Below are 12,127 nucleotides of genomic sequence, written 5' to 3'. Positions count from 1 at the left end.
AACCAACTCCTCTGGTGTGTTTTCTGTCTTTCTTGCCAATTTCTACTATATTTCCAACGACATTGGGAGCCTGGTAGGGGCTATGTTGCCAAGGGTGATGAAGTGACAATGAAAACGGCAACCGGTTCGGAGCCTAACCACAGTTTGCGAAATCTATTATACAATAGGCTTGATTATTGTCATTACATGCAATTATAAACATCAACGTTACAATGTCTCTTTGTTTTCGCATGAAAGGATTTTTGAGCTTGCTTTTCTTTATTTTGTTTGGTTGATTCGAAGCCTAGCAACTAGAAATTGTAAGCTTTGCAACAGTCATTTTGGATGAAGAAAATACCCCCGTGTCATTGAGGCCACCAAGCGATTTATCTCGTTTTTGCAGCTATTAGTAATTTTGTCTGCAATCATGTCTTGAACTGCTAGTGGGAGACAATTTTGATCCATAAAATTTAGGCCACAGCAAGCACTTCTGCAACTACAGTCATGGCTACCTCCCTAGACCCTTGATGATCTCCCTTGCTAATTGTGTTACTTTTAAAAGTACAATTATTAGGCTACATGACAACATATTTGCCTATTTTGGTATGCTTTTCATCATGTTGACCAATCCCAGAAGAAGAATGTTTTTCTGGAATCAGGCGAACATTGATGAGCGCGCTGATGTTATCCATAAAATTTACTTGCGGTGGCCTTGTAAGGGTTTTACGGAATACATCAGCGTTTTGCAGAACTCCCTTACTCCTACACAGAACATTCAGTTGGATATATTGCTATCATGTTCAACTCATACATATGCATACACCTACCAGATCGCTCATACAATCTGCCGTTAATATCTGCAAAAAGGCTAGGTATAGTACGGATGAAGAAGAACTGTACTGTTATCGAGAATATTTTGTTGTACGTTCTGTATGTAGCCTCTTAGAACTGGATACATTTAGCTAGTAGTTTTTATTGCTTGTCATACATTTTACCTTAGCAATAAAAGATGAATAAATCTCATACCATCCACTACTACGCGTAAGATGGTGTTTGCAACTGCAACACCTATTTAAAACCACTCTGTAACGACATGTTTGATAAACGCCAGTATTATTATGAACCTCATCACGTCCCAGGTCTTGCCTGAGGAGTCCATCTGACGTTATTCGACACGAAGTAACTAAATTACTGACAGTACTTGAAGTAAGTGATCTACAACTTGTATTAGTCATGCTGTCACTATGTGTTTTGTCATCCAGTTAAAGACCTTTTTCTCCGGCCAATGTATATGAGTTCCCGTGCTCATTCATACGGTAGTATATTCATTTATCGGGATATGATCATATAAAGGAAAGTGGAGTTTGTGATATTCTGTTAAAAAAAAACATAATAATTATGAATCTGTTAATGTTGCGAAATGTTTTGGTGAATACTAGTAGGATACGTTTATAAAATAGGATAAGTTTATAAACTGGTAGGATAAGTTTATAAAATAGAATACGTTTACAAAATAGGATAAGTTTATCACAAAAGCACGCATTTTCTCCTCTCATGGCCACTACAAATGTATATTAAGCAAAAGTAGATAGATTTATGAAAAATACAATTTGAAAGATGAATAAGTCTGTGGCTTTCTGAAGTTTCCAAAGTTTGTGTACGAAGTGAAGCTATCTTGCAAGGACATTGAACTCCTTTAAAACTCACTATTAAAGCGCCTTGGCATTAGCCTTTACCTCCTGAGGTTCCTTCGCTATGCGCTGCTGCCAAGTTCAAGGCGCCATTGCGGCAGCAGATGGGATATAATAACGCCAGAGCACTTAAAACTCGTCTCTTTCCACAGGCTGTTTTCAAAGCGCTACGATTTGATGTAAGGGTGAGAATTTGAATGCCAGACGCGCCGGTATTCAACACAATAATGGACACGGGCTGCCAAGTACGTCACTCTGCTTCATTCTCCCTGAGAAAAGTCTCAACTCATCGAAGGTATATCCTTTTGTTGTTGATAGCGCACTAGTCTGGGGAAATTATAAAGTTTGGGATTCAATTAGAGTAAAGTAAAACCTCTCTGAACTTTTAAGAATATGTCAAAGTGTCTTCTATTTTATCTGTCAAAGTATAATGTATTCGAAACTGGTAGGTATTGAGTATAGAGTGAAATAAAATGCATCAAAGTTAAGATAGGTTCACCCGAGGATTTGTTACGAAGAAGTATTACTTACTTACTTTACAGTCTGAGCTTGGTTTTCAGGCTAAATGATTTGGATTTCCAAATAACACGGAGGCGACTGAAGGAACCTCTAGCTTTGCCAAGTCGGGCCTGGATATCCTTTTGTGCTCCATAATCAGCACTCATAACACTGCCTAGATATGTAAAGTCTTCCACACACTCCAGAGGCTCTCCATCAATACAAATGAGAGGCACTGTAGGTGCGTTAATGCACATTACTTGGGTCTCTTTCTTATTGATGTACAGCCCAGTTTGTTTGGCATGTTTATCAAGGAGACTAGTTTTTTCCTGTAACTGGTGATATGCATAGAAGCTAGGGCTGCGAGATCAAGTATAATGGCGTGATATCCAAAGTTTGATATTTAGAAAGTAGCGTGGCTAACTCTGGTCTTCAAGCCGGTGTGCACCCTCTTATCTGCATGTACAGGAGGACGAGCACTTCGTCTTATGATAAGAGGTTTTGAATTAAAGCTCGGTGTGTGCCTATACATAGGCCGGGAGTAACGGGGACCACAGTCGTCATGCGGGGGCAGAATCTGTTGATGGACAGAGTTTCAAAATCGTCAGAGAATCGACGATATTTTTCGACGAAAACCTAACCTTTCACATTAGACAGAGCCCGGTGACCAGCGCAAGTGACAACCGGTCCCTGGACATAAGGCGCAGTGACGCACTGGCCGCATTGCCATTTTCAGGTAGCATGTTTGTGAGTTATCATACTGATGTGTGACCGCAGGTTATAAATGGCCTATCTATAGATTTTTTTGACAAAAATTTGCTCTCTACCTATGTGGGATACTCGACGAGTAACGTGTACTTCGAGGCGTTTTTAAGGTAACTGCGAGTCTGATTAATTAATTCTATCAACCTCCTAGGCTGAGACAATAACGTCCTTGGCTGAGACGAACAACTTTGGCAAATGAGCAAGAAAATTACACAAGACAAGGATTTCATAACATTAAATAAAGATACGACAAAACAATTTATTATGTGGTAATATGTACCATTATCACTACAGTTATTTCCTATTATTACGTGCATAATCAACTACTGTTAACATCAAGGGTGGTTGAAGATTCCCTTTTCCAAATTTTGATTGCAGTCAGTCTTCTGTTGAGACAAAACAGAACAACACGATTTTTCTCAAGTTTAGCTTGCTGTGAAGATGGAAATTTAATATACACACATATATGTTTGTTTATTGCCACTTACAACATGATAAATGCACATATATAAAGGTAATAAATATATATATAATACAGATCAATAAATATATATATAATACAGATAGATAAAAGCTACATATATATACACGGAGAGAGAAAGCGGGCAAGCAAAAGAGAAGAAGAGAAAGGGATTTGTCTCAATCCTATTGAACAAAGTACAATCTTAGATGAATGGCAATGCTTTTTACTTTTTGTTTGCAGATTTCTGTACTGGTGGAATGATGCATATATGGGATGAACTAGCTTCTCGTCATTTACAATATTTCTACCGTCTTAACAGCAAGTTTCCATCAATATTCCATTCTGTGTTGAATGTCTGACAGTTAACAAACGAGTGTTCTGGGTCTGTAATATTTCTGAACCATGTCTAGATCGAGCAGGTGGGATTGTGTGATTCCGCAGTCTTCCAAAATCAGTGGGACTGCGAGAGCACGCGACGTTACAGGAACCGTACACATAGCAAGACATTTCTACGTCGTTCCCTCTCAGCCTGTCACTTGCACATCTTCTCCTCACGCCGAGTCTTCGGAATTTTTGGAAGTCTAGCTGGAATTGTGAAGCGAATAGGTTATACAGTGCGGGATTAATGGTGCAATACACATACACGGCTGTGCGAAGAAACACGATCAAAATTGCGATCGCCTCTTCTCCCAACCCTTCGAGGTCATCATTCGGAGCGAACAACATCCACAACTGAATGCTTCTCTGTGGAAGTAGGCAGATCAGAAAGGACAGAAATAGGATGACAACCTCTCTAGGTTGGTTTTGCGGAGATTGTATCTTTGATTCGCCCCTCCGCCCCTGTAGTCTACCGTTTCTCTTCACAGCAGCGTTTCTCAGTCGCCACCATATAGCCACATACAAGACTGCCAGCACCAGGAAAGGCACAAAGAAAAACAAAACACTGACAGTGACGTAGAACGCCTTACTGGCCGTACTGTCTGCTCTAAATTCACAGATATTTAGCACTTCGTCACCGTACGGCAGTTGCACGAGCGTGGCCATTTGGGTGAACGGTAGGCTGAATATGAGGCTGATGGTCCAGATGGAACATAGGATGGCGGCTGTCCGTTTGCGCCGCTGGACGAACTTGATCTTGAGGGGACAGAAGATCGCCTGGTACCGCTCGACAGCGATGACAACCACGGTCAGGACGGACGAATGGTAGAACAGATACTCTGCCATAGGCTGCAGCTTACCTGGAATAAAGGACGTGGATCAAGAATTTTGGTTTGTACCCCCTTTCCACAAGGAAGGCGCTCTCGCCGCGCTCTCTCTGTGACCTCAAATTTTACAGATCGCTCAACGAATTGTATAGAAAAGAAACGAATGTTTTTACACTTTGTGTGTTTTGTTATTCTGTCAATCACACTTTTACATTCTGTATGATATACAAAGTAAGAAATCAAAGGTTACATATATCTTATTCAGGTCGCAGTGAGAGCGCAGTGCGATCGCCGTCTAGTGGAAAGGGGTCTTAGAGAGACATTGTTTATTGAGTTTAAGAAAATAAAACGGTTGCAGCACAAAAGGCTGAATTGCACTTCATACAATAATAACTTTAAATTAAAACGTATGCGTATCTTAACGTCAAGATGAACTATGCGTCAAGATGAACTGGCAGCAGACAGTTGACAGAGATCTCCTGCCAGCAGGCAAGAGATGGAAAGATGTGTGGAGACTGGCTGCAGACAGAGCGGGCTGGAATACTCTAACTGCCTCATGCGTCGCACGACGTGGGAGCTACTAAGTCTAAGTAAGTATCTTAACATATCAAAATGATTACAAGACATTCAGAACTTATCAGTGATTCTTTACAAAATTTCATTCTTTCAAAGACCCTATGAATTCATTCAAAGACGCTATGGCACGGCCACTTATAATGTTTAAATGTACTGTCAATTGTTCGTCCTCATGGCCCATAGTATAGAGCAGCATCCGAATGGAACCTACTATCACATAGTGAAACACATGCAAAACTCAGCTAATGGCACATGAGGGACTTGATAATTTTTGATAAGGCACACGCATTTGTTTTGATGATTTTTATTGACATGTTATATGTTGTGTATGCTACAAACTGTATGTGTCCAAGTATTATGTGTTTTACTCATGGAAGACAAGTTGTTGCAAATATCAACAACTAAAGGAGTCAATGAACAATAAACAATAAACAATAGTGCCTGACAATAAAACAGACAACAACTGACGAAAGGCAGTGGATTCTATCTGCCTAAAACTGACTGAAAGACGTTTAAAAAACAACCGGAGCCTAACCTCTCCTTGGAGAGTAGTCTAACCGTCATTGACAAACAAACGGAAGTTATTACGTAACAGGCACCGAAGGTCAATGTATTCCCACACGTGAACGTGTTGTATGAAAACGCTAAAGCACTGAGCACTGGAGACCTAACCAACGGCACAGCGTTATTGAACACAGTAATCAAATTATATATGGCAGAACAAATCTACTTTGTGTTCTCTCTGTGGGCTTTGTACATCGCCAGGCGCTTTGCCCACTTAGTCTGCTAAGTAGATTAACCTTGACGTGAATAGATTTGTTCTGTCCTTCTGTAGACACATATCCGTATCCGCGGTGCCGAATGTGCGGTATATACGCTCGTATGTCTCCATGTTCAAGGTCGCCTATTTTCCTAACTTCCTCTCATGAAATGAACTATATCGTCATGGCAACTACTGAAAAATGGCTTTGCGCAAAGTTTAAAATCTAACGCTTGTTAATCTTTATCCGCGGAGTAACCTATATTCGTTGTTTTTAAAGTCAATGGAGGTAGTTAAAAACTTGAGTACTAGTATGTTGAAAATATTGCGGTTTAAAGCCACTTTACGTCGACTTGATATCCCCAAATATACCCTTTCCAGAAAACCACGGATAAAGGTTACTGCCCCGCAGATAAAGCTGAACAGAGGTGAGAGCGTTGAGTGACCATGAGCGTCAACAACTTCGTTTGCATATTTGGCGTTGGTCGGCATTCAATTAGCGCTCAATGGCCTCCAATATCTTCAACATCTTCGTGTGATCTCGATGACCAAAGCTTTTTGGTCTCTCCTCTTGGCACAATAATTGCTGACCTCTGATAATGGGACCTTAGATAAGCACCTGTCAAATTCTGAATTGAAGAAGATCAAAAACTTTTCGACGGTTATCCAAAGGCATAGGTCAATTTCAATGGATCAGAGGAGAATTGTAGACAAGGTGATGATGATGATGGTAGACATCCTGAGCGCTACAAAATCCAATGAACAAGACAACAAGAAAGTAGTAATAAGAAAGAAAGAAATATTGAGAAGCTTGATAGAGTTTACTTTTAATTTAATATCTAAAAAAAAACTTGTTTAAGACGTTTGGACCTCTTACTCAGGCTTCACATGCAATGACATGGTGAGGCCAAGAAAAAAAATTGCAACTTAAGTCCCAGTTCATCCCAGTTGTACTTGCGGCCTTGATGGTGAACTGAGTCATGATTATGAATTCCAGTGGTATGTCTCCTGGCTGTGACACGTAATCCTCCCCCGTACAACGCTGTCACGTCATCTTAATCCCAGCACGGTATCGGAATTCCTGTTCAAGGTTTTGTATGGACGCTGATGAACATCGCTTACGTGTGGAATATTTCTCCTGCCATTCCTTGTTATATGCTCTCTTTACACCCTCCCCCAAGTCCAGGCTTTGCGTGCAGCGTATGGTTATACATGTATGTATCATACATATATTCCGCCAGCATTCATTCACCCAACACTATGCGTTGCCTATCCAAAGTACCTAAAATAGACTGGGTTACCAGCCTAAAGGTGATTCGGAAGTTTATTGCAGTGACAGATGCATTAAGGAACAGGATGAACATGATTGAAGAAAGCTTCTTCCTTCTTTTGATATTCGTTACCAGAATGGGCTTCCTGGAATATATCGCGCACTTCAAAAGATGAACCTGATTGAATAAAGCACAAAGTATTTTTTAGTATAAGACGCTAACACTTTTCTTTTCCTTCTTTTGATATTCGTTATTCCAGACTGTTACAAGTTCCCAGAATGGGCTTTCTTGATGAATATATAGCTTCTCGGAATATATCACGCACTTTGAAAGATGAACCTGATTGAAGAAACATTTTAGTATAAGACGTTAACACTTTTCTCTTCCTTCATTTGATATTCGTAATTCCAGACTCTTACGTAAGTTGCCAGAATGGGTTTCCTGGAATGCATCTTAACTTGCGCACACATTGAAAGCTGTGTTACGTGTTTGAGACTTGCATTACAATGGAGGACAAGATTTCGGATAAGAGCTGCTACTCAAAAACGTTAGAGATAACTTCACACTTAGGCTTGGTAAGTGTACCCGCTGGAAATACCCAGGAGCAATATCAAAGGGCAAGGGCATTTTACCAGTAAAAGTTCGCTTCTGCATTCACTCACAAAGCCCCTGTTATCAGAGTTTGAGGGGCTCCAGGGTTTGCAGCTCTACTTACGGAAAGTAGAGATTCGCTAATTCCCCGAGTTGCTTTTGCAAATCCCAACGGTACTGTGTAGCCACCAGGCGATTAGGAAGCGATTTAAGGTATAAAGAAAGTTGAAGTAAAACGCTGAACTTTGAAAAGTCCAAGGTCGTCCATTCCATGTCCAACTTAAGAAGGCAAGTTTTGTTCACACGTTTGAATAGTTGTCTCCAAAAATGCCTCAGGTGAATTAAAGCAAGGGAGTTCGTGATCAATGAAGATGATGGATGAACAGAATCCACCTCACATCCCACAGCACCCAATGTATGGCTAGAATTGACCAGATGGGATTCTAGCCTTTGTCAGAGGAAGATAGCGATTCCTAAAAGATTAAGTTGATTTCCTATTGGGTCCAAGGGAATTCGCATGGGCTAATGTTAAAAACGTTAACCACACTTCGGCCACCAAAGACTCATCAGGTGATTAGCCTATACGTTATCAGTCATGCTGAACCAATTGGTACGGAGCAGCCGCATGTAGTAAAATTGCCTACGACAGAAGAACGAAGCCTGATAAACATCAAACTTCTCGCTATCGATGGTGAGTGACGTCTCAAAGCGGGCCTAGAAAAGCCTCAACTGACTCCTTATCTTAATAGGAAGTGTGGGCGCAATAAGCGCCGGGGTAATCTCGGCAAACCAACGTAAATGTCACAGAAAATGTTCCAATAACGGCGACTATAAGTCCCGGTTAAGGCCCCTTCACTCGAGAAGCGGATCCGGAAGCAGCCGGAATGCCGTCAGAATGGCTATTCTTTGTATATTCATGCATAAGGGTATTCGTAGTGCATTATAGAAATTCTTACTGCGTTTCAAATATTTCTGCCCATTCTTGGGGCCGTCCTGAATGTTTTTATCATGTTAAAAACTTTCGAGTTATCTGAAGTGAAGAAATATCGAATGGCATCCAAAGTGCATTCTAACTGCAGTATGACCGCATTCTACTAGCCTCTACCAGGCTTCGTGGATCGGTGGTCTAATTGTAGAAATTGGACAAATAGAATCTATAGTACGCTAGGGGAGTTTGCCGGCCAGAAGAGTACGTTTCCTCACCACGAAACGTGGTGAGGATAATGATTCTACCGATCCACGGAGCCTGGTAGAGGCTAGCATTCTACAGCATTCCAACATTATTTGAAACATTCTGATCTCATTCAATGGAGAACCGATACGGCAAGCCACTTCAAATCCTGTCAGAATGCGGCCAAAAGAATATCTGGACCACAATATTTGGAAACACAGATTTTTTCATTCATTCATTCATTCATCCTCGCCGCATATCAGACTTCGCTGAGGCGGGCCGTCATCGTTCTCCAAGTCTTCCTGTCTGAAGCTGCTCTCTGCACCCCCTCCCAGGTGCATCCCATCTCTGCCAGGTCACGTTCTACTGTTCTTCTCCAGGTCACTGCTTGTCCTCCCCTCTTTCTCAGATACACCCAAACTAAGACATAAGCCTGTGTCTTGATACCTCAAATCTCCTTTTCGGTGTCACATGGCCCAAGTATTACTGTTGAGCACAGGAACAACGCCAACGGTGTACGATTTTATTTGCCAAAGATTTGTCAGCGAGGCATGGCAGAATCGACCATCAACAAGGTTAGATTCACAACACAGCTGAATTATGTACAACTCAGAATTAGAACGGATGTGAATATTTGTTATTTGAATATTTGCTATATTTAATGAATAGTTACTCAGAATTTTTTGTTTCTTCTCGAAAAAGACTTGCCACACCATGTAGTGCTAAAGGTGCACCCTCACTGCACTTGCGTCAAGCTTGCGTCACTGCGGGTTCGTTCACTGCGTCAGTGTTTTGTTCTTTTCCCCGCATTTTTTTTATAATTTAGATATTGCGTAATACGTATAAGTATGAATTAGAAGACGACAAAATACACAAAAAGTATGAAAATTCGTTCTTTATTTCTGAAATGCGTTGAGAGTGCACCTTTAGTACACCTTGCCCACAATAAAGTTCATTCAGATTCTAATCCAGACCTGCCCCAGCATGCCCCCAATTTCCTAAATTAAGCCCATGTATAATGAGTGTGACAGGGACCTAACCCTGACATAACCCATACTGACATTTGTAGATTGCACGGACTTATATATTTGTACTGGAGCATGTGTTGACCGAATACCACTGATAATGTCCGTATTTGAGCAATTCGAAAACACCAGAGCGTGAAATGAACAAATTCTATTAAATCATTTCGTATGATGTAAAACTTCAAAAATAGTAGAGCATAAAATTACATGCCAAATGAAATATAATCATACTGAGAGAAAAGCTGTTCTCCAAACCGAAGAACTGACTTACTGAAAATTTCCATTCCGTAATTTACCAACTTTTATGCTGAAATTTCATCCTGTCTATGAGTACAGTAAGATGTTGATGAAATATTTATTCGTTTCTTCTCTGTTTATTTCTTTTTACCAGCTATGCTGAAAGCTTCATACTGCAACGTATGTCCAAAACACCAGTGGCTATAGCAAAGAATATACCTTTGGGGACTGGAATAACACAAAGTACAAATATCTCTGTTCTGTTTTCCTGACGTTTGTTTTCACATTGTAGTCACTTGTTTGGTTATGAGTGTCATTTCATTGTAGACCGTACTTTATACAACAATGTCTTTTCGACTATATGCAAGATATGTTCCCTAATTTCCGATATTTGAATAGCACGGAAAACTGTTCATATTTCTTATGCAGTTAGATAAGCCATACATTGTTGATTCCATCTGTCCTTATGTTAACAACTGTTTTAATTAAGAAGCGAGTAGTGGTAAGATACCATCTTCTTATATCAAATATTGTACCTTATCGCTAGCTCTACGACCTGAACGATTCCTGTACTTAACTTGTTTGAGCACAGATGTAGAATAAAGGTCATTCATTCATTCATTAATGTTAGACCTGATATTTTCAAACAAATCTGTCTGTCTCTACAACTGCGGATTGAGTGACACCCGAGGCCCTTTCTCGGCGATAAAACATGACGTCATCGCTTTTTATCACTCTTTGACGTTGACGAAGAGCAATAAATCTCACTTGAAACTTTCGAACGCAATTTCTGCATTTCAAATGATGGTAGAGAATGGTTTGACTGTAAAAAATATGTGTATAACACCCATGGATAAGGGGTCCACATCTTGACTATTACCATCTCTCGTTTTATTTTCAGAGACATATTCATAGTCATATAGCTGGATATTTTAGGACCTAACTGGACCAAATTTTAACTATTTTTAACCGAAATTAACTTGAATGCACATGTTTCAGAGGGACCTTAGCCAATGCATTGGGGATTAACCTGAAGGAAGCGGTAACCCCTGTCCAAAACCGCCCCGAATAGAGACTGCTTACTGCCAAATGTGTCACTAGACACGGGAGGATCTAAGTCTAAGTAAGTACACCTGTACATGTATGAATAAGATATAGCACACTTACACATTGCTGAGCCGAAAACCCAGGGATCCACATCTTGACCAATGTCATCTCTAGTTTTATTTTCAGAGACATATTCATATTCATGTAGCTGGATACTTAGGACCAAACTGGACCAAATTTTAACTCTCGATAAATCAGCTGTGTAAAACGGGGAAGACCGTAATTAACTTAAAGGCGCATGCTACAGAAGGACCTTAGCCAATTGGGGATAAACCTGAAGGAAGCGGTAACCCTTGTACAAAACCGCCCTGAATTGAGACTGCTTGCTACCCAATGTGTCACTATACACGGGAGGATCTAAGTCTAAATAAGTATACCTGTGTCTATAAAATATATCACACTTACACATTGCTGAGCCGAACACCCAGGGATAAGGGACCCACATCTTGACCAGTGCCACGGGGACGCTGATAAGCAGGAACAGCAGGTCCGCCACGCTCAGGTTCGCCAGGAACACCTTGATGGGCGTCCGCTGGATCTTGCGCGCCGACGCGCCGAAGAACGACACCACGCACACCGTGGCGTTGCCGATGATGCCGATGATGAAGATGACGCCGTGTAGGACGGTAACCACGGTCAGAGCTGCCGTGGAGAGTGGAGACTCTGGGATGGGCTCGTACGTGACGTTAGACCCGTTAGACATGCTGCTGATCGTTAGTAAAATGCACTTGATCTGAGTGAACAACTCAAGACTCTCGCCTGGCAGTATCAAGAGAAAGTGGCACCTT

General features: G+C 40.9%; 1 protein-coding gene across 1 annotated transcript; it reads right to left on the bottom strand.

Annotated features, from left to right (window-relative positions):
- Nucleotides 1–3,500: 3,500 nt before the first annotated feature.
- Nucleotides 3,501–4,649, bottom strand: LOC118431012 (neuromedin-U receptor 1-like). The gene has a single exon (XM_035842085.1). The coding sequence runs from the start codon at nucleotides 4,618–4,620 to the stop codon at nucleotides 3,709–3,711; it is 912 nt and encodes a 303-aa protein (XP_035697978.1). The 5' UTR covers nucleotides 4,621–4,649; the 3' UTR covers nucleotides 3,501–3,708.
- Between the last annotated feature and the right edge of the window lie 7,478 nt (nucleotides 4,650–12,127).

The sequence above is a fragment of the Branchiostoma floridae genome, chromosome 14 (genome assembly GCF_000003815.2).
Source record: "Branchiostoma floridae strain S238N-H82 chromosome 14, Bfl_VNyyK, whole genome shotgun sequence".
NCBI lineage: Eukaryota > Metazoa > Chordata > Leptocardii > Amphioxiformes > Branchiostomatidae > Branchiostoma > Branchiostoma floridae.
The sequence above is the reverse complement of the archived record's forward strand: the minus strand, read 5'-3'. Positions and strand labels throughout refer to the sequence as shown.